The 24,553-nt window shown below is 32.0% G+C and overlaps 1 protein-coding gene across 3 annotated transcripts in view; it reads right to left on the reverse strand.

Moving 5' to 3' along the window:
- The window catches only part of LOC140441828 (MFS-type transporter SLC18B1-like), a 52,647-nt gene extending 28,466 nt beyond the window's left edge, over positions 1–24,181 (reverse strand). For 2 of the 3 annotated variants that reach the window (XM_072532766.1, XM_072532767.1), the window contains exons 1-5: positions 24,025–24,181; positions 16,306–16,516; positions 9,165–9,396; positions 6,684–6,757; positions 1,105–1,252 (exon numbers count right to left, since the gene is read on the reverse strand). In XM_072532766.1, coding sequence (XP_072388867.1) covers positions 1,105–1,252; positions 6,684–6,757; positions 9,165–9,396; positions 16,306–16,505 — 654 coding nt within the window. In that variant the 5' untranslated portion in view covers positions 16,506–16,516; positions 24,025–24,181. Of the gene's footprint in view, positions 1–1,104; positions 1,253–6,683; positions 6,758–9,164; positions 9,397–11,613; positions 11,877–16,305; positions 16,517–24,024 lie in introns of those variants that run through there. The other variant, XM_072532768.1, reaches the window with a different exon arrangement.
- Positions 24,182–24,553: the final 372 nt, after the last annotated feature.

Below are 24,553 nucleotides of genomic sequence, written 5' to 3' on the forward strand. Positions count from 1 at the left end.
ACATAATTGAGTAATGAGTATGTTTTTTTGTTATTATTATTATGAAACTTTTTAGAATTGTACAAACAACTAAGTATAGTAGAAATTAAAAATAAAACTTATATTTTTTGCAGGCACTCTGTACATAAAATTGTTGGCAAGAAAAATAAATTCTTGGGTTTTTCGCCCTGTATAAATGGTTCCTATTATCGGATATCAACTAAAACAATCAGGTTCTTTGTCGAGCACTTTTGTAAAATTAAAATATAAATTTCGTATTTTATAAGACAATATATATTCTGACTAAACAAAAAGATAATCCCAAATGCGGCCCTGTTGCAGGCCTACACGTGGTAATGTTTACATCTTCCTGCATCGGTTAATGCATTTTACTATAGTTGAGTAGCATTATTCGAAACGTTTATATTTAGGTACTGAATTGCTTTTATGCATTTTCATTTCTATAATTGTTATGTTTTTTGTGAATTTGGCATAAAATAGAAAATATGGACGTTTGGGGGACAATGAAACATATTACGACGGGGCACCTTGAAACGTTTTAAGGTGCCCCATTAATATTTAATCAAAATAATATTTTTATTTTTGTTCCAGTATGGTTCGAAATCGTCAGAGAAAAACCAATAAAGGTTTTTTTCTCGAGACTGACATGAAAGATGCAGTAGAGTTCGTTTGTTAAGGCCACTCCATCAGACGGGCAGCAGAATTAAAAAATATAAACTACGTAACATTATCTAGATATGTGAAAAAGAAAAAAGACAATGAGTGTGATACTTTAACGTATGTTCTGCACTACAATATCTGACAAGTGTTTAATGTAGAACAAGAAAATAAACTGAGAGTAGTTGCTAATGTGTTCCAAAATGTTTTATGGTCTTCCAGTGGCGGAATGCAAGAAAGTTGCCTATGACATGGCAGTAGTAAATAAAGAAAAATATCCAATTTCATGGAACGCTAACAAATCGGCAGCACAAGATTGGTTCTATAAGATTTTGAAAAGAAATCCATCGCTCATTCAAAGAATTAAAAGCTATTAAGCTACGTATGTGTAAAGCATAAACATAAAAATGTTTGATATTTTATATACTTACTATTTGATATACTTACTATAACAGATCCAATGTTATTTGGAAAAGAATTAACTACGAAAATGTAACTAGCAGTCGAAAACGCGCTAGCACCCAACGCTTCAAATCCTCGTATCAGTATACAAAAGGTAGTAAAAAGAGTATAGTTGCCAATATACTCCAGAAGCCTAAAAATAGATTACTAAGTTTAATTCATTTACTGATTCCGAAAGGTATTATGGTATTGAAAGGATTGAAAGAATATGCTGGTATTTTGCCTATGTGTTATTTACAATAAGTCTTATTTTAATAAGACTTCTTTCTTCTGTTATGTTTAGCCTTCTAAGCTCCAACTCTCTCCAACTAAAGCACCGTTTTAGTGATTTTCTTATTGATCCAAGTGTTTTGTTTCTGAGTTTTAGCACGTCTTGTCCATATCTTTTCTTCAATTTTGTCAATATAGTCTCTTCAGAATTGCTTAAGTATTTAGTCTAATCTGATGGTTTTCAAACGATGATCCGTGCAAACGTAGGCTTCTGTGGAAGAGTTACAGGGCTTCCGATATTTAGGATAAGAACGTAATTAAAACACCAAGCACTGGCACTGTACATTCTGACTATATTTTTTATCAATTCAATCGCATATTTCTATAGTAGACGCCACAGTTAGAATCTAGTGTTGGACTTATGGCGTGCAGTGATGCCGCTTATGTCGGCACAGTGGTATGTCTGTGGTATTTTGGCGATAGTCTAAATCAGGAACATACGCGCTTCGTTTCAAAAATCTTTACTCATTAATTTAACAGTTAAATAAGAGAATAAACTTCTTCTTCTTCTTTCTTATTGTATGTAGGCTTTAAAGCCTGTTTCTTCTTTAATATTAGCCTCCTAAATTGTTTAAATTGTCGCACCATCCTATCCTCTGCCATTCTACTAATGTGTTCGTTCCACTCACTGTTTCCGTTTTTTCACCCATCCATTTATGTCTTCTATATTGCATGCTCTTATGTTTTCGCTTCTCTACCTATCCAAAAGACTTTTCCTTAATATTCGTCGGAGTATTTTCATCTCTGTTGTTTCTAGTAGTCGTCTCGTTTTAGATATGTCAGGTCTGGTCTCCGCCGTGTATGTTAATATAGGTCTAATTGCTGCTTAATAGATTTTTGTTTTTGTGTTTTGTCTTTGGTGTTTGTTCTTCCAGATTGTGTCATTAAGAGATCCCGCCGCTTTACTTGTTTTTAAGCTTTGATGTCGTACTTCTTCTCCAACATCTCCGTAACTAGTTATATCTATTCCCAGATATCTAAACCTGGCTTCCTGCTTTATTATCTTGCCATCAATTTCGATTTTACATCGTAGTGGGTATTTAGATGTTGTCATACATTTGGTTTTTTCTGCTGATATTATCACGTTGTATTTCTTGGCTGTTGTATTGAAGATGTGTGGTAATGTTTGGATCTCGTCTTCTGTCTCGGCGATTAACGCGGCGTCGTCTGCATAACCAATGTATAATTTTTTCCATCTAAATTTAGTCTAACATCACTTCAATGCAATTCATAAATGACACCTAATCATTAAACACGTTTGTTGTAAAAGTATTGTAAGTCATTACCATTAGGTAAGTTTACTGAAAAAGTGGTGTAAGTCATTTGAGAGGCTAATAAAATCTCCATTATGGAGATTATTACGTAAAAATATATACTATAAGCATGAGCAATGTATTATACATTCACTTGTCCAAACAAAAAACAAATTCCATAAAAACCTTCGTATGTACAGAGTTTCTAGTAAAGCACTAATTTGCTAAGAACTTGATTTTTTGACTTACACCACTTTTGCTCTCAGCGGCTCATATCTAAATCTTCCTCATTCTTTGAATCATCTGCTATATTAATTATCACCGGTTTAGTATTTAAACATTTCTAAAAATAATATTTTGTTGTGATTTCTTTCCCTTGCCAATAATTTTACTTGGTCATAGTTTGGAGTGTGACCCATCGTGAATGAATGTTCATTTAATGCGCAGACTTGTACTTTGTTCATATTAATGTCACTCTTGTGCGATATTAATCTACCCGACATCTTCGTAGATGTTTCTCCAATATAAACTTTATTGCAATTTTATAGGGTATTATGCATATACTATATTTTTTTTATTGTTGATGATGTGTCGGCTCTAAATTCTGTAGCATATTTCGTTCGTTGTCTTAAGCATGTCTTGTAGATTCTGAATCTTTTATGTAAACAGTATTATCACTTTAATAAAGTCAACAATAAATTATCGCAACGGATATTAGGAAAAATAATTGGTGATTAATGACTATTATCTTTTGGAATATTTCTAGATATATTGAAACAATTTATTTATATTATTAATACTGGTGATGTTGATTTATGATTTTTATTTACCATAAAAATTGTACCAAGAAGTTAACTATCTCTTATAATGTGTAGATATTAACATTTCTTCAGTTTTGTTACATCGATCGCTTTAGATTTCTCGCGATGATACATCAAAGTTTCCAAGTGTGCATGATTTCTTAGATAACTCATTTTTATCTTACAGAAGTCCCACGTGCTCCAAGTTTCAGTTAAAGTTTTGCAATTGATTTTGTAATGATACAGCGCTTTTTGAGTTTATAGTCTTTGGAGATCAGATGATGTCAACGGTTAACTCATTCGTAATGACTTAACCGCAATATAAACTAACAACGGGAACTAAAGCTAAATCTTTCTTAATATATATTAATAATGTGACGGAGAAAGGTAAGTAGTACTAGTAGTAGACGAAGTAAGGTAAAAACTACAGGTAGTACAAAGAGTCATACTAACCAAACTCCAAACAAAAATAGACAGGCTTGGACTAATCCCAGAATCTCACTTTTGATTTACAGCAGAACACTCTAGTGAGCTACAAGTACTCAGACTATCAGGGTACATAGTACTGCATTGAAAAACCGACATTTCATAGCAGCAGGCTTTCTGGGCGTAAGCAAAGCCTTCGACAGAGTGTGGTATACAGGACTAACATACAAAATTAGAGACTGTCACTGAGAACTCCTATCACCTCTTTTCTACACCATTTATACTGCCAACATTTCAAGAATATCCGGAGCTTTTTGCAGGTCACACAGCAATAGCGGGAAAAATAAGAATCTGGATATAGCCGTAAGAAATCTACAGACGGCACTGGATACAATAGAAGAATAGAAATATCCATTAATCCAGAGAAGGCTTGAGCGGTAATCTTCAAAAAGAGAAGAGATATCCCAGAAAAAGTACTAGCAGTGCAAGACAGACTGATGAATAGCATCATATTACCTATAATTACAGACGCATCCCTCTCTTGGGGAATATATGTAACAGCAACAGGAAGAAGATGCACACAACAATTGCCTAAATAAAGCTGTCGTCTACTCGCCTGTACGCTTTGCCCAGGGGCTTCACGTGTAACTTGTGAAGTACGCCTCACTTATCTATATGTAGATTGGATGTTCTGTTATATTCGGACAAGTCTTGACAAAGAATGTCGAATTTCTTACATGAAAAACTAAATTAGAAATAAAAGAATTTCTTAATGTTGACATAAGACCAGCTACAGAGTCTAAGGTGGTACCTGATAGGGATTATCCCGATCAGGAAGTCATTCTACTTGACAAATATTATGTGGAAACAAATACTTAAAGATTAAATTTCTCCAGAGTGTATTTAAACTGGTATCTGAACTTTCTTGTCTAATATATTTAGACCATAGTAGAGAGTTTAGAATGTTTACCGCTTTTTTTCCCTGCTGTGTTCTGTTTTCGATATCTCTTTTGGTAGTGCCTTCTTTAGATATTATAGATCCGAAATATTTATATTCATTACATGTTTTTGTGTTTCTAATTTCTAATTCTGGATCTTCTTCATCATCTCCTATTTTAAGATACTCTGTCTTTGCCATATTCATATTAAGGCCCAATTTTTCATATTCTTTCTTTAGTTTTCTAAACATGTAGTCCATGTCTTCCTCATCATTTGCTACGACTACTTGATCATCTGCGAAAAATAAAGTTGTTAGACATTTACCATCGCCTATGTCTATTTCCATTCTGGATACTTGTGTCCTCCACTGCTCTAGCGATGATTGAATATATGTCGGAGATAGACAACATCCTTGCTTAAGCCCCTTTGTTATTGGAAATAATTCAGATATAAAGTTTTCTTTTTTAACGACACATCTTGCATTTTTGTATATATTTGCGATAGCATCCACATACTCTTTACTGAGACCTACTTTCGTCAATGTTTGAAACAGTTTTTTTAAAGGTACCGTATCTACGATACGGTAGATAGGTTCCTTGCCTTCCGTTTTTCGAGTACCTGCTGCAAAACGAATATACCATCAGTGCACGATCTTCCTGCACGAAATCCATTTTGTTCTTCTATGTCTTCATATTCTGATTCTATTCTTTCTTTTATGATTCGACCGTACAACCTACCCACTGAGCTGATAACAATTATTCCCCTATAATTAGAGTATTTGCGTTTATCCCCTTTCTTGAATATTGAGCTGATGTATCCAACATTCCAATCATCAGGGATATTTTGTCCTTTTAAGCATTTGTTATATAGTTGAACCAACATCTCATGTAATATTTTTGGTCCATACTTTACCAACTCGGTAAAGTAACCGACATAATACACAATTATTTGTGTATGTTCGGATATTTCTTCCATTTCGATCCCTTGGAATTTACATCTATCCTCTGTCAGTAAGACCTTATACTGGTGTTTCCACTGTTTTAGATCTATTAACTGTAAGTTAGAGTTTTAGTTAGAGTTAGAGTTAGTTTTCCTTTCCTTCCTTCCGGAGAGACTTCATTACCTTCCACGCTTGCCCAACTCTTGTTCCACCCATATACCTATCCACCTCTGTACATCTTCGATCCCACATCTCATTACTTTTCACTACTTCTCTTTTTACATCTCGATTTAATTTTTTATGTATGTTGTGATCTTCCTCGTTTCTCGTTGACATCCATTTCTGATAAGCAGTTTTCTTCTTGTTTACTAACGTAAATTACGATAACTTATCGATAATTACGCAATCTATACAAAAAATTGGACACCTGGGCCATATCCTGAGAGGAACAAGATATGTAATCCCACAAATAATTACCCAACCAAACATTGAGGGCAAGAAAGGAGAGGTTGCAAACAAATGTGACTACGAAGTATAAAGAAACATACAGGCATAAATTACTTATGCCTGTCTGTCAATGGCAAGGTCTGTCACGCGGAGAAGAATGTCTGGCCTTAGATACCTAATTAGGTGCACGGTCCTATAAGATTTTATAAATTATTTCAACACTTATATTAGAATATACTGAACTATTGGCACCAACTACATTCTTTGACTATTATTTTACACATATCTATTACAAAATATATACTTTTACTTTCAATCATCGCAACTATTTCATTAATTTTTATATTATTTCGTCTTATAATTGAATACAAATTACATTACCGTTATTTGAACAGAAGTACAGGATACCTCGTATAATATGAAATGATTTTAGATTGGAGTAAAAACTTTTTGTTAAAATTAAAAATATAAAACATAAAAAGTACTTACCCAAATAAAATATTACATAATCCTGCCACAAATATACCAAGTATAAATAAAAACTTTGCTCCAAATACTGGTAGCTAAAAAGTATTTTAAAATAATTAATTTCAGAAATTGAAAGTTGTTAAAAGATAATTTTTTTTTCTTTATTTAATATAAAAACCAAATGTTAATTTTTTATTCCAAAATGGTGATATTCTACAATTAACATTTTTTTGAACGAATTACTATAAAATTGTTTAGCCCTGGTGTATAATATGTAAAAAAAATTTGAACGAACGACGAAAAATGAAACTTTTCGTTGCTTATTTGATGTAGTAATTTTAAATTTCTGGCGTTTTCAGTGATCTGTAGTTTAAATAGGGGTACCTTTTTTTCTTTGAATTTTATTTTGTTTTCCTGTTGTCTAAACCAAGGCGTATTGTAAGGTTTGTTGCGATCAGAGCCGATCCTAGGGAGTCGGCAGCCTGGGTGCGCAGCCCTAATGTGCCGCCCCCCTCTAGGTACGTAGACATATTTTTATTAATTCTTAACGATGACATAGCTCTTCTACCCGTCTAAGAATTAAAAAGTAAAACGCCAATAAAAATGCCAATAAAATTTGAAACGCGAAAGTTTATTTTTTGGTCAGTGAAAAAATACTTTATTAAGATACTAAAAAAAAAAAACAAAAATAAAATCTGTTACATAAAAATGGACATTTTATAATTAGAAATTCAAAACTGTTAAAACTTTTAAATGAAATGAACCAGTAGAGTATACAGTTAAGACTGACTTTATTTTGTTTCAAAAGTAAATACAATTGACAGTTTACATTGTACTAACCTTAACTTACTGTAAATGACATATAGCCCTAATTTTAAAATTTTGTTTAGTTGATATCAATATTTCAACACCTTCACTTATCAATAAAACAAAATTTATAGGTTACCTATACCTAACAGTTTCAATAATCTGCAGTTTTTCAGCAACTAAACCTTTAGTCAACACATCAGCTGGTATAACATCAGTAGGCATATATTTTACATTAATGATCGTGTCAGATATTAAGTCTCTCAAGAAATGATATCTTACATCAATATGCTTACTTCTTTTATGATAAATAGGATTTATTTAAATGAAGCTACTGTTCTTTGTTTTGCACTTTGCCAAGATATTAAAGAGCCAGAAAGTTTAAATATATACCCAGTAAAGGATCTTCGATCTAATGTATTGCTTGCCCAATCAGCATCTACAAAACCTTGCAATTTTGAATCATCTTTTGAATAAATCAGAAAATAACTAATAGTGTCTTTTAAATACCTCAATACATTTATATACTCTCTTTTTATACCTCGTTTATACTTATAATACCTCTTTTTGCATATTTCCAATGAGATTTATTAAATAGGTACATTGTTAAATTGACTCATAAAACTGACTGCAAATGATATATCTGGCGTGGTTAAAACAGATAAATACTTCAAACTACCAATTAGCCTCTGATAAGAAAATGTATCTCCAATACAATTCTTACTATCATCCATTGTTAAAGATAACTTTGGTTCAATTTAAGTTTTAACTCCTTTGGAATCATTCATGTTAAATCTCTTTAACAACTGGATAATTGCGCTATTGAAAGCGTGGATAAACATGTAAGAAAGGCGCTCAGATCGAATCGGTACGAAAATAAGGATTTGCGCTGGCTGTTCGTAACTGGCGCCTACTGTAAAAGTAGCTGTAGCTAACTTTTTTAGCCATAGTATGGCACCATCTATTAGTTATGTTGTGATTTAATATGACAGAAAAACTGTTTTTAAAGTCTTTTCGTACAATTGTTTGAAACTTATCTTTTACTTAAACCTTCTCATGATAATGAATAATATGACAAAAAAAAAAAGAATTATCTAATTTGGTGCATTCTGAAGTGATGCCCGTACAAACACTTCGCCGATTCATTTTTATTAATACAGATAATCATAATGAAATTAAATGAACCAAGCAAGAAAAATTTAGTTACCCTTCATTGTTTCTATGGATTCCTGGAGATACCGGAGTGGAGAAAAGTGAAATTTACGACCAATTTCCAAAAGAAATACGCTTTTAAGTAGGCTTTATGAAAAAATGGTGAAAAAATAGACCTAAACTATGGAAATCATATTTCCATTGTTTATTAACATTTGGAGCTGAAAATTAAACGGCTTCTAAACGAAGATCTAAATTTTATGATCCAACTTATAGATTATATATATTATACAGTAAGAGAGTAAAACGTTATAAACCGTATATTATATTATATTATATTATAAATTGATGGTACTTGTAAAATACCGCCACGGAAAGGTGAAGGGGAGAACTGCTCACTGCAATATCTTGGCTTTTATGGCATGTAAAATTATTATAATGATGCATTTGTGTTGTCAGTTGCAAACAAATAAATTATAAAACAGTTTTTTTACTTGCAGCTGATCTAAAATCCAAGTAAAATTATGGTTAAAGTTTACTTACGATTTTTCCAAATATTGGCGATGATAAAAACATGACTAGCGCATAGAAACTGAATACAAAACCAGTCATTGTATCAGACATTCCTTTCTCAAACGCCTCTCTTGGAAAAAAGGGAGCCATAATCGACATTGAGCAGAAACTCATAAAATCGACCAAAGCTAGTGATAATAACGTCATCTTTTGGTATCTACTTAAACTCATTATACTTGACGTTGTTACGTGTGCATTTGTCCTAAAAAGAGATTTGGTTTAGTATATTTTTTATAAAGTAAAGTACAATATAGTACGTGTTTACTATACTTTACATTGCAAGTAGAAGTTTTGCTAAATATTAGCTACCTTAAAGAGAGGCTACTTTGTGATATATCCTTACTTTGTGACAGTGGCCTCTAAAACTAAACTTATTAAAATCCACAAGGAATCTACGTTCCTGTAGTTGGCTGTATACCATATATTAAAAAATTTATTAAAATCCTTTGTAAAAGGTATATATTTAAAAACCCAAATGGGCTATGTTAGACAAAACGTTTTCGGAATCCATATTCCATCATCAGTGTCTAGGAGTACATGAATGTAGCCACTAAATATATGGGTAAAAACCCGTTAAAAAATAATTAGTTACATTTGGTTTACAGTATTTCTTATAAAATATTAAGATGATAAAGTTACCGTTGGATGAGGTAACATGGCGACATATGACTCCACGTGAAGTTGCTAGTCCTGAGACGGTATGTCTACGAGGACTTTAGTTGCTTCCATAAAGTCCTCGTAGACACACCGTCTCCGAACTAACAACTTCACGTGGAGTCATATGTCGCCATGTTACCTAATCCAACGGTAACTTTAACATCTTAATATTTTATAAGAAATACTGTAAACCAAATGTAACTAATTATTTTTTAACGGGTTTTTACCCATATATTTAGTGGCTACATTCATGTACTCCTAGATACTGATGATGGAATATGGATTCCGAAAACGTTTTGTCTAACATAGCCCGTTTGGATTTTTAAATATATACCTTTTACAAAGGATTTTAATAAATTTTTTAAACTTATTAAGTTCCAAATAATAATACTAATAAATATTATTCGCAGGCTAAAATCAAATACTTATTTAACCGGCTGTAATACTGCGAAAACTCACCAACCCGGCAATCGTGGCGTTTTAATGCCAATATACCCCTCAAACCGTTGAACTTGAAAGAAAGTGGGACGATACCCCAGGTAAGTAGAGCTAGCAGCTCAGAATCCCACACTGGAAAACCGGTCAGCCTTACGGATTCTGGGGGAGGTACAAGCTCAACAAAACGCGCCAAAATGGATACGAATAACAGTTACTAAACAAAAACAGTTACTACTAGCCACATACAACATCCAGTCGATGGCTAAAGATGAAAAGGTCTACAAATTAGAAGAAGAACTATCCAAGATAAAGTGGGATATTGTAGGACTGTCAGAAGTGAAAAGAAGAGACGAAAAATGCATGCATCTAAACTCTGGAAATCACCTATATTATACAGGGAAAATAGACGAAACATATGGTGGAGTAGAATTTCTTGTCAAAAATTATCTCACACCATACATATCTACATATAACAGCGTTTCTGATAGAGTAGCTTATATTATAATAGACCTAGATAATAAAACCAAGATCAAGGTTATACAAGTGCATGCTCCCACAACAACACATCAGGAAGAGGTAGTTGAAATGTTCTACGAAGATTTGATAACAGCATTAGAAGAAAGTGATACAAAGTATACCATCATTATGGGATATTTCAACACAAAATTAGGTAAAAAAGAAGAAAATACTGAAACTAAAATATTGATGCATGGTTATGGCACACGAAATGAAAGAGGAGAAAAAAAATTTCAACGAATGTCTTCACAGAGGAGAAGTCCCAGACAATTGTGTAACCTCGCAAACCTTTTTTGGATGGTGCTAGAAAGGTCACCAATGAAGACACTGCGGACAGCAGCCAGATGGTTGATGGAGAGCGAGTCGTGGGTTCGAAACTAGCTTTTGGAACCGGGAATGGGTCCAACGGACGAAATAAGTAAAGATATGACAGGATAAGACGTATTAGAAAAGACACCGAAATAAACAAAAAGATAGATGGGTAGAATTACCCAAGATAAGATAAGATAGCCACTAAATTTTTTGGGGTTTAAGGAGACCTTAGAAAAGAAAAAAGATAAGGAAAAATATTTTGGTTCTGAGACCAAATCCAAGGAAAGATACCAACAGTTAATTATTAAATAAATTTGGTCAACACACTATATAAACAAATAATAAATATATTAGGTGGACTAAAGAAACTAGGAGTATAGCGATTATTTTTATTAAAAATCAAAACAATCAACAAATTCTAAAATCACGATGTTAGCTATTATGTTAGTTAATTAGTTTCAGCTGTAAGCTTTAATTTTAGCAATATATTACTTACCTATTTGTTTTTTTTATATTATTAATAGAAATCGTTATAACCTTTACACTTTGTTTTCTTTATTTCTGTAACCACCGCGGTGCAACGGTCACTTTCACTTTCATAAACAAAATGTTCCCTACCGACAAATATTTTTAAAAATATCTATTAAAGAGCTGGTTCGTTGGTTTTTTGTTTGAAATTATATATCTGATAAGTAAAATAATATTGTCACTTTACTTTTTACAAAATACTGTATTAAATAAATGATCTATCGCGTGTTAGTGTTTGTAGCCCAGTCTGGTTATACAAAAATCATCGATTTCACGGCAAAATGTTTCGCAGATATCTGAAGCTTTTAAGACATAGGTGGGGGTTACTAGATGACGAATAGATAAAAAGATACTCCTATTTTTACCTTGCGTTTTTTTTAAACAATAATTTATAGTCAGAATTTGATTTTTTATCTATAAGTTTTTTCCCTTATATTTTAAATAAACAATATTTATACCATTTTTATATATCAAGAATATCTTTATTTTTCCGTTTTTTCAATTAAAATTGATAAATAATTTACAGAGATATTTGCAAAAAAGCAGTTTTTTTGCACTAATTTATAAATTTAATTAATTTTTTTATTAACAAAATAAAATATTATTAATACATTTCAACATTGAGGAATTACCGTCCTTTAAATTTGTGCGAAATTTACCCCCGATCCGTCAAATAGTTTAAAAGATATTCAATTTGTTTATCCCTGGGACTAATTATTTAAACCATTGAACTTGCCCTACGAATGATGCTAGACACATTTAACAAATTTCATAGGATTCTTTAAGACTTATACTATCTCAGAAGTTAAATGAATATTGAGTTTTCGTCGAAATTATTTACAAAATAAACGTTTGAAAAAGGGGTATGTTTTTTACTTATAAACAATTGTAATAACTTCTATATTTTTCAAGCTACAGACTTGTACGTACAACAATTAGATAGCTGGTAAAAAAACTCACATTTAACAAAAAAAATAAACCTTCTATGAACAATAGGAACGAAGTTAGCGACAATTTTTTTGTTAATTATATCTCGATTGTTTATAAACATTAAGAAGTAAAATTTGCACAAATTTTGAATGAAAATCTAAACTTTATATTGAATTTTATAGCTATAAAATTCATCAAATTTTTCGAAACTTAAAACCTTTCGAAACGAAGTTACTTTCGAAAGATCGACATAGTTTTTCGAAACTGTTTTAGCTCCTCGCTGCAAAATTTAATATTATGGATACGGATTTATCATTCAAAAGCTTCAACAGTTCTGTAGGAATTTCATCAGGTCCATTTGCTTTTCCATTTTTAGCGTTTCTTATTGCGTATTCTACTTCTTCTTTCAATATGTCTGGCCCAGTTGCATTGATTATCTGAGTTAAGTTGTTTCTATCGTCTTCAAATAATTCATTCAGGTATTGTGTCCATCTTTTTATTTTATTCTCTAGATCTACAATAAGATTTCCATCTTTGTCCTTAAGTTTACCTATTTGGCATTTCTTTATGCTTCCTGTTATCTCTTTTACTTTTTTGTGCATATTGAACGCATCGTACTTTTTCTCATAGGTTTCCATTTCTTCACATTGTTCTTTAATCCACTCCTCTTTGGCTTCTTTTATTCTCTTATTTATGTGTTTATTTATTTCTTTGTATTTGTCTGGGTAATTCTTCATCTTTCTTTCTTGTTCCATCAAGTCTAGTATATCTTGTGTCATCCACCCCTTATTCTTTGTTGTTGTTTTTGTAAGATGTTTCTGTCCTGCTGTTTGTATAGCTGTATTTATGTACTTTAATTTTTGGTTAACGTTGTTTGTATCGTTAATTTGTTGCTGCACTGAACGGAGGTTTTCATTTATTTCTTCTCCTGTTTCTTGTCGTATATTTTTGTTTCTAAGTTTATTTAAATCTAGTGCCTTTCTGTGTGGTCTTCTAATCTTTTTTAGTCTCGCCTCTATCACAGTAACTACCGGGTTATGATCTAAGCCTATATCAGCTCCTGGGTACGTCTTAGTACATTTAACAGCATTATGATACCTCCTTGCTATCATAATGTAGTCTATTTGATTTCTCACTATTTTTTCTTTGGTATGTTGTGGAGATGTCCATGTATATAACCGTCGAGGAGGTAATTTGAAAAAGGTATTTGTTAAGTCTTCACTTTTGCAAAATTGAATCAATCGATCTCCTCTGACATTTCTGTTTCCAAGCCCATATTTTCCTACTTGTTCTCCTACCTTACCTTGACCCACCTTGGCATTAAGATCGCCCATTAATATGTTAATGTATGGAAAGACTGACTTAATAAGTGAAGACAAACAACCTGCAACAAAAAGGTTCAGACCTGACAGTGAAGTCGAGTAAATGAACCAAATTTTAACTTTTAAACCGATGTATGTAAAGAAAATAAAAAAAGTAAAGTTCAATAAACATTGCAAAATTTAATAAGGCAAGTGATGAAAAAATCGACTTATTTTATCAAAGCAGTAAGGCAGATTAGATTAATATTGTATATCATATTTGTAAGAAAAATAGAATAAAAATCAATTTTGTTAATTATAAAAATACAAACAATTATAATTAATATAAGGAATATAATAATATAATGTGTAAAAAATTACCTGAAATTTAATTTATAAAATATGTAAGTATTATTACATCATTGATATAAAATGAAAAAACATATGTTGATTTTCCTGGATTTTCCGAGATTTATGGGAGGTGAAAATTATGTCATCATTATTAATACTGCGACAGACTATTCGAGCAAAAAAAAAAGTAAGTATTTAGGGTGAATTTCAAATGGACTCAATTTTTCCGAGTTTTCCCATATTTTCCGGCCAGTGAAAACTATGTAGTTATTCATATTTCGACGAGCTACCCCAGAATAAAAAAAGAGGCTTGTAGCTGCAAAGGAAGCCGAGATAATGTAAATTTTTCCTACGTGTTGCAATTTAAAGTTCCGATGCCAAAAAAAAAACGGAGCTGAAACAGATATCCTCTCCACTTTCCTATGTCGATCTTTCGCAAGTACCGTCGTTTCGAAAAATTAGATACATTTTATAGCTATAAGTTTCAATATAAAGTTTAGATTTTTATTCAAAATTTGTGCAAATTTTACCTCTTAATGTTTATAAACAATGGAGATATTATTTTAAAAAAAAATAGTCACTTACTTCGTTCCTATTGGTCATAGAAGGTTTTTTATTTTTTAATGTGAGCTTTTTTACCAGCTAACCAATGGTTGTACGTACAAGTCTGTAGCTTGGAAAATATAGAAGTTATTACAATTGTTTATAAGTAAAAAACATACCCCTTTTTCAAACGTCTATTTTGTAAATAATTTCGATGAAAACTCAATATGCATTTAACTTCTGAGATAGTCTAAGTCTTAAAGAATCCTATGAAATTTGCTGAATGTGTCTAGCATCATGCATAGGGCAAGCTCAATAGTTTAAATAATTAGCCTTAGGGATAAACAAATTAAATAACTTATAAAATATTTGACTAATCGGGGGGAAATTTCGCACAAATCTAAAAGATGGTAATTCCTTGATGTTTAAATGTATCAATACCATTTTATTTTGTTAATAAAAAAATTAATAAAATTTATAAATTAGTGCAAAAAAACTGCTTTTTTGCAAATATCTCTGTAAATTATTTATCAATTTTAATTAAAAAAACCAGAAAATAAAGATATTCTTGACATAAAAAAATGACATAAATATTGTTTATTTAAAATATAAGGGAAAAAATTTATAGATAAAGAATCAAATTGTGACCATAAATTATTGCTTAAAAAAAAACGCAAGGTAAAACTAGGAGTATCTTTTCATCTATTCATCATCTAGTATCCCCCACCTATGTCTTAAAAGCTTCAGATATCTGCGAAACATTTTTCCACTTTTTTTTTAACCAGACTGGGCTATTGGTGAATGTACCGATTGTTGTTTCAATTATTGGAGATACGCCAGTCAATATGGGAAAAAACCTGAAAGGTCTTATACACGGTGTTGAAGGTTTTAAAAGGTATATGAGGGATAGCTGATGAGAATTTTGTGAAGACGTACAGCTAATTTTGCTTTGTTTTTTTTTAAACAATTATAAAGATGGGACAAACCATTTTTTGGCTATTAAACGTTTCTTATACATTTATAAGAACTCTTATTTAAACGTTTATTATAATTATTACAAAAAGCCTTATTTTTGCAGTAATTTATAAATCTTAATAACTTTGTTTTTAAAGGGTGTTTTCCTTAAAGGTAAAGAACTTTGAAATGGAGTAAAACAAAAATGATTTTTATAAATTGGTATGAAATTGACTTTATTCAAAAGATACTTTTTTGGCATTATAATTTAAATATGACTTGTGGCATAAACCCGTCATTGCTAGCTCTGACGTAGTCTAATCTGAAGGTCCAATTGTCGAAAACTTTTTCAAATATTTGTCATCGTATATCGGCAATAACGCGGCGAATGTTGTCCTCCAAGTGATCAATCGTTTCATGCATATCAACGTAGACTAGTACCTTCACATTATCTCCACATAAAATAGTCTAGCAGTATTAAATAGCACGATCTTGGAGGTCAAATTACGGTCCGAAACGTGAAATTATGCATTTAAGCTTTATAATTAGTAATTCATTTTGAATTTTAATTTTTCACTTACCTTAATAGCCGTTCTCTCATTCTTCTTACTTCCGCAGAAGAAAATGAATCTGGCGAAACACATGACATAGACTTACTCCTTTGCAAAGTTCTCAATACTATTCGGCCAGTAAATGTATAACTATTTGATGTATTTAAACTAATATCTATATTATCAGATGTAAAGTTCCTTGCAAATGTGTCACTTGTTTCTTTATCCATTTTTCTTTAAACTGTAATATAAGAGTAATATTTTTTATATTATATAGCTTTTATTGAAACAGATATAATAGTAATTATTTAGTTCTACTAAACTCTGAAATATGTTGTTAAAGATCCTCAAGTCCAAAATGACAAATGCCGGTATGGATGGCAAGCCCAAGAAACCATCCAACATGTTACCGGTGGCTGCCAGGCATTTGTCGGTACTGATTATAAAGAACGACATGACTTAAGTAGGAAAGATTATCCACCAAAAACTAGCTGACAAACTAGGACTTCTCCAAACCGACCATCTTCCTAATTATCAATACGTCCCTGACAGAATGCTTCAAAGTGACAACTACAACCTCTACTGGGACCGCACTTTGCTTACACACATAATAGAGTGGCGCATAATAGACCGGATCTTAACTAGTTAATAAACTTACTAGGCAAACAACACAACAATACAACGTAGTACCTATTATTCTATCTACTACTGGTGTTATTCCCAAAAACTTCTTAGAGAACATAAAACAGCTGGGTCTAAATGAACATAACTATAAGGCCATGCAAAAAGCTGTACTTCTCGTAACGTCCAGATGTAAACGAAAATTTTTGGGAGACACTCCAACATACCAAGTCACCTGGGACTCGATAACATGAAAAGAGTCCCACCAGAGCTCAATCCTTTTGATATCGTAGGTATCTGGGATGAGTGAATTTTCCCCTTAGAGGGAATGTGAGCCGTATGGCTAAATCTGGGGTGTTTATTTATAACAAACAAATTGTGTTACAATGTAAATTTACATATTTTATATAAATTCAATTTCTCACAGAAGTTGTGTGTCACATGGACTACAACTTGTACGTGAGGGTTGAAGTTATTTTTATTAAATACAAATTACAATTATAAAAACTTTAAAATAGTAACATGCAAACTGTTGACAAATTACAATTAGAAAAACCTAAAATTTAAAAATATAAAATTTATTTGAAATTTCAGCTTATTAACACCTGTTCATTAATTCATGCAATTTATATCTATCACCATGGATCCAGTTTTATTTTATTTTTTAATTTTTATAATTGTTTATTGTTTTGATGGTAGATGGTAGGCAATTGAAAATTTTTGATCCCAAAAAATCAATGTAACGTTGACCAATAGCTTTTTCTTTTTTTGGTACGAATATCGGTAAATTTCTATTTCTAGTTTGATATGTATGGTGGGTTAAAATTCAGAAATGATTTCTCACTGTGTAAATTTTTTGTGATTTTTCTGTGATTTTTCACAGACATCATGGTAACTGGAAATATTCCACAAGAACTAAAGCGCTCTAAGATAATAGCCATACTGAAGCTAGGCAAACCCGCCGACAATCTAAAAAACTACAGACCAATTGCGCTTCTCTCTGCCATCTACAAGCTATTAAAGAGGCTTATATATATATATATATATATATATATATATATATATATATATATATATATATATATATATAATAGAATCAGTACAGAACTTTTCCAGGTGATCCCAGTCGAACAAGCGGGTTTTTGACCAGAACGAAGCTGTGCAGACCAGGTAATGTCACTCACCACCTACATCGAAGCGGGTTTCCAAAGAAGACTTAAAACTTCAGTGGCATTTATTGATCCCTCGGCAGCTTACGATACAGTATGGAGAGAGGGCCTTATATACAAAATTCTCCGTGCAATCACCTGTAAACCAATAGCACGCCTAATAGATAGCATGCTCAACGACCGAATGTTTCAAGTAGTGATGGGCACAGATATCAGCCGACCAAAGAAACTTAAGAATGGCCTACCACAGGGGTCAGTGCTCTCTCCACTACTATTTAGCTTATACCTAGCAGATATGCCGGAAACACAGTCAAGAAAGTTCGGATACGCCGATGACTGGGCCCTCGCTACACGATGCAGAATACTAGAAACGCCTGAAGAAGTTCTGACGGCAGACTTATATACATTGGGCAAATATTTTCGCAAGTGGCGACTTCAACCAAATGCATCCAAAACAGAAGTAAGTTGTTTTCACCTGAACAATAAACTTGCTGGAAAGGAACTGAACATACGGTTTGAAAATACCACACTTACCCACAACAAAACACCGAAGTACCTGGGCGTAACACTAGACAGAACGCTATCATTTAAAGAGTAACAAAAACTGCCCAAAAGTTGAGTACAAGAAATAACATTATACAGAAGCTCTGCGGTACCAACTGGGGGGCATCGGTTTCCCCTCTCCGCTCTACTGCCTTAGCCCTTGTTTTCTCGACCGCTGAATATTGTGCTCCAGTGTGGCTACACAGTCCACACGTAAAAAAGGTCGACAATCAGCTGCACAGCACTATGAGGATGATAGCTGGTACAATTAAATCAACTCCCACCCAATGGCTTCCAGTATTAAGTCACATCCCACCTCCACATTTACGACGAGTCGACGCACTTACACGTGAATACAAAAAGATCATGAACAATATAAACCTGCCGATCCACCAAGATACCGAGGATGCACGAAATACCCGTCTCCGTTCTAGAAAACCACCAATGAAAACGGCAAGAATGATACATGAGGAGTTAAACATCACGAATGCATGGTCCCAAGAATGGAACGAATGGCAAAATAACATGCCCTGCATTACCCACAAACCACCAGGTTTTGATCTTCCACGCAAAACATGGTCCACTCTAAATAGGATCCGAACCAGACATGGCAGATGTGCATACATGCTACATAAATGGGGAAAGAACCCCTCTCCTCAATGTGACTGTGGGGAGAACCAAACCATCGACCACATTATTCAAGAGTGTCCCTCAAGATCCTACAATGGTAGCCCTGAAGACTTCCTGTTTGCAACTTCAGAGTCAATTGATTATATAAATACACTTGATGTTTGTTTGTAACTATTTAAAGTTTGTCAAATACCTATATTACTAGTGTTTGTGTATTTGTTCTAAATGTGTTGTAATTGCCATACGATAAATAAATAAATAAATACTGTGTAAATATAATAACGATTTGACGGAGTACAATTGGTTTAAATCCATGAAATGACTGTCTGTAAATAATTGGTCTACTAAAGATCTTATACACCTTCTATATATTATTCTGATTATCCAATTTTGTATAACGTTTAAATTTTTAAAGTGAGCATTGTAGGCTCCACCTCATACAATACTCCCATAGGCTAATTCTGGTTGTACTAGAGAATAGTATAAAATCTTCAAGTGTTGAACATCCAGGAAGTCGCGAAGATATTTAAATTTTATGAGTAAACCACTTATTTTTTTGAACTACATATTTAATGTGATGATCCCATTTTAAGTGTCTATTACAATACCAAGGTACTTAATGTTTTCTGCTTTTGGAATTGTTGTATCGTTGTCAATTTCAAGTTGGTTGAAGTTTGGTAACCCAGTAGTGTATGACAAAAACGGCAAGTAATTATTTTTTTCAATATTTAATGTTAACTGGTTATGTTGAAACCATTTTTTTATTTTTACAAAGTCCATTTTGACATTTCCCTTTAACTTTTGCTATAAAAAATGGCTGTATCGTCAGCGAAACTTTTGATCTGGCCTGAGGTCTGTAATGTAAGTAATGTGTTTATATAAATAGTAAAAAAAGCGGCCCCAACACCGTTCCTTGCGGGACTCAGTAAGTTACAGTTCTGGTCATGCTGATTTTACCATCTACAGTTTAAAGACCACACCTATGATGCCGTAATTTTTATGTTTACGTAACAATATTTTGTGGTTTACAGTATCAAATGCTTTAGAGAGATCTACAATTATACATAAAGAAGCTTTTTTATTATCTAAAGAATAGTAAATATTTTTTATAAATTTACCAATTGCATCTTCTGTAGACCCTCTCTAAAGCCATATTGACTTTCAGATAATATATTATGTTTCTTTAAAAAATTATTTAGACGAGATTTAATATTATTTTCGATTACTTTAATGAGTTTCGAAGTCAAGCTTATTGGTCTATGGTTTCCAAGTTCACTATTTTGATTTTTTGAATATTTTTGCCCGGACCGATGTCCGGGGAAAACAGTTCTTCCACCAGCAGCAAGGGGCCGCTGAATGGTAATTTTAATAAAGATAATCGAGTCAAAGTTCTTGTTGAGGATATCATTGTACATGAAAATATTAATATGAGTTCATGTATAAACAATAAAAATAATAATCAAATAAATGAATTATTTGGTACCGATACAAATTGCAAAATTCTAGGACCATCCTCAAATATATCATTCAAATCACCTAAATGGTGGGACGAGGAGTGCCATGAGATATCGAATAAGAGAAAAATTGCATGCAAAAGGTACAAACAAAATATGTGTCTAACAAACTTTGTTGAATATCAAAAAATAAATGCTTTTTTAAAAGTATAAACGAACCTTTAAACAGAAATGTAGAAATAGTTGGGCCAACTTCTGTCTCAATCTAAACAGACAAACTCATCCAATTGAAATATGGGATAGAATTAAGAAAATTAAAAAAAAAAAATAAAAATCTGTATGTGCACGACGAAAATATCGTTGAAAATTTGTTTCATAAAATAGCTCCTTGCTATGTTCCTTCTCCAATATATCCCACTTAAGATACATTTAAATTACATTTTTTATCATCTCCTATTAGTATCAATGAACTAACTGCTAATATCAAGTATTCTAAGAGATCCTCCCCTGGGATTTATGGTATCAATTATCTTATGATATATAACTTGCCTACAAATCACTTCAATTTCTTCGTGATGTTTTTAACAATATTCCAAATAAAAGTGATAACTGTGATTCTTTGAAGCAGTGTCTTGTAATACCTATCCCAAAAGCTAATGATCCTAATGTCCTAAGACCGATATCTCTTTTGTCATGTATATTAAAAACATTTCAACAAATCATCAAAAATCGATTAGAATGGTGGATGGAAAGTAACAACCTTTACCCAGACGGTCAGCTTGGGTTTCGTAGAGGGAAAGGAACTATGGATTGCATTTTACACTTAGCAACCGATATCCAGTTAACTTATTCTAAAAATCAATACACAGCTGCTTTATTTGTGGACATTTCTGGTGCATATGATAACGTTATTCTCGACCTTCTGTTTGATCAACTTGTTAAATTAGGAGTGCCTAGTAAATGTGCTTATGTCCTAGTCAATCTATTTACAAATAGGCAAGTCCATATTCGTTTAAATAATTCATTGATTAGTCCAAGGATAGTTAACAAAAGGTTACCTCAGGGCTCAGTTTTTAGTCCCTTATTATTTAACTTGTATTTATTAAACTTACATACTATGGGAATGCAGTGTAACATTTTACAATATGCTGATGACTTCTGTTTCTATGTTGAGAAAAAAACTTTTCAACAATGTGTTAATGCTCTTAAAGTAAATATCTCTTATTGCAAAAAGTATTTTGATAGTCATGGGCTTGACATCTCACCTAAGAAGTCAGGTGTAGTATTTTTTTCGGGACACATGTTACCAAAAGTTAGTACGTTAAAATTCTCCCAGCTGGAAATTCCTGTATATAACAGTTTTACATAGGTACCTAGGTGTTACCTTGGATTCAAAATTAACCTGGAACGAGTATATTAATAATTGCATTACTAAATGTGAAAAAAGCCTTAATATTCTTAAAGCCGTTAATCGATACGATTGGGGAGCAGACCCGAAAATAAACATATTATTTTACAGAGCATATACCAGATCAATTTTGGACTGTGGAAGCTTTTTCTATGGATCAGCGACAAAATCTCGTTTGATTAAATTGGATCTAATACAATAAAAAGCTTTAAGGTTAGTCCTAGGAGCTCTCCAATCTACTCTCACACCAGCCCTTTTGGCAGAATGTAACGAGCCACCTTTACGTTTAAGACGTCTATTTTTCACAGAAAAATTTATTCTTAAATGCCAGTTTAATAATCAAAACAACTTATTACAAAAAATATCTTGTCTCTCTGTTGAAAATATAACAAACAAATGGAGGGCAAATAAAAACTCTCCAACTCTAGCTGTTGCTTTTCCCAATTTATCACAATATTCATTCAATGGAGAAGGGATTCCATTATTTAGTTCCAATTCTGACATACTATATGAATATAAACCTGCTGTAGTAATTCCTTCATCAAAAGCTAAGGATCTTAAATTCTTTAAAAACAATTGTTAACTTTGTGTGGGTTAAAGGTCACTCTACTATTCCAGGCAATGAAAAAGTAGACCATTTGCCTAAAGACGCTACTTTAGTGGGTATAGAGTACAACGAGTTGCCGAAATGGGATATAGTTTCAGATAGGAAGAAACATGTTAGACTTCATTGGGAAATTGAGTGGCAATCCTTTACTAACAGTAGCAAAAATACATACTACAGTACCTATATATCCAACTCTTCCATCTACTCCCCCAAATGACAGAAGCCCCATCTCTCGGAAAATGTATACTATGTACGTTCGATGCCTTTTTAGACATGCTAAAGTAAACGTTTACCTATATAAAATAAAACTTTCCGAAACTGATATATGTGAATGTAATGGTAATTATGACGACCTTAGCCACTGGATGTTTCAATGTCGATATAATCAAGAAGCTATACAATTTTTATTTCAAGCCATCTCCCAACAAAAAATCATACTGCCGCAGAACGTTGCTTCTATTCTTTATTTAGGTAGTCGAAATTCAACTATTAGATCGATTTTATGGGAATTTTTCAAACTTACCAAACGGAAAATATAAACTGTCTTTTTCAGTGTTGTGTGACTCCGAAATGGTAGGACGTTAGTTCCCATTGTCTTTACTTTTATGTCATTTACCTTTAACCGTTGCCTGTATTGTTTGTGTTAAAAAAAAAGTCGCTATGAAAAGCACTTTAGCGTGAAGGGTGTGTTCCTGTTCGATCCTTTTTGTATAGTCACCCAATAGTGTTTTCAATGGGAAGGTTAGGAAATTGAGTGAATGAACGAATGGTTAGGAAATTGTCATGAATTTAAAGGAAGTGTAGGAGATTGTTTTTACATATTAAACCAATTGTCTGGCTAAATAGGTCTTGAACCTAAGACCAAAAAAACAATAATAATAATAATAATTCTGTATAACAAATAAATCTGTTATTATAAAAGTGATAAAATTGTATTACGTATGTCAGATATTTAATAAATTATCAATATGTAATAGATATACGTTCAAAGTATTTACATGCACCTTTGTTGACGTAATTAAAAAAATATTGATCAATAAGCTTTAACTAGAAATTTAACAGTTGAGAAAAAGATTACGGAGTCAAAGAAATAAAGCTATTACATGCTTTATTAATTAAACTAGTACCTATATAGAAAACTATGTTTAAATATTAGATATATAGTTTAGTATAAAAACTATTATATTCTGATATACTAAATATCATATATAAGAATATATTTGTTTTTTATATGTAGATGTATAACTACATTTAGGTTTTCATATTAAATTTAATTACATTTAGAAATATTTTTTATAAAAATTAATGTTTGCTTACGTTTTTCATCAAGATCGACGATATAGATTTAATTACCAAGGCACACATTCACTTACAGACACGATGAAGTCAAAAACTAATAATGTGGGTAATTATTCTGGAATCCTTGTAAATAGAAGTTATCACTAGTGGTTTATCTCTCGAAAGTTCAATTCATTGTCAAGTAAATATATTTATAATGGTTATAGAAATATAATCTTACAACATAATACGGTTTTCTTAATCCGTGATGAATTATTCGTTTGATTTCCTCATTGCATTATTTTTTTCCATTTTATTAGAAAAATATGTTAAAGTTATAATTATAGTAAAATATTACTTACTGTTATTATCTCTAAATAAACAAATAAATCACGTTTGGAAATTCATATCATACAGACATGTGCAATTTTTTTTTTAAATTTAGCTACTGCGAATACAGCTGCTTATTTTTTCTTCATTTTCCATTATTTACATTTTGCCGATTTATTATACGACGACGTTATGAACTTGGACCTAGGTATAGATTGCAGACTCTTGAATTTACAAA

The sequence above is a fragment of the Diabrotica undecimpunctata genome, chromosome 5, assembly GCF_040954645.1.
Source record: "Diabrotica undecimpunctata isolate CICGRU chromosome 5, icDiaUnde3, whole genome shotgun sequence".
Taxonomy (NCBI): Eukaryota; Metazoa; Arthropoda; class Insecta; order Coleoptera; family Chrysomelidae; genus Diabrotica; species Diabrotica undecimpunctata.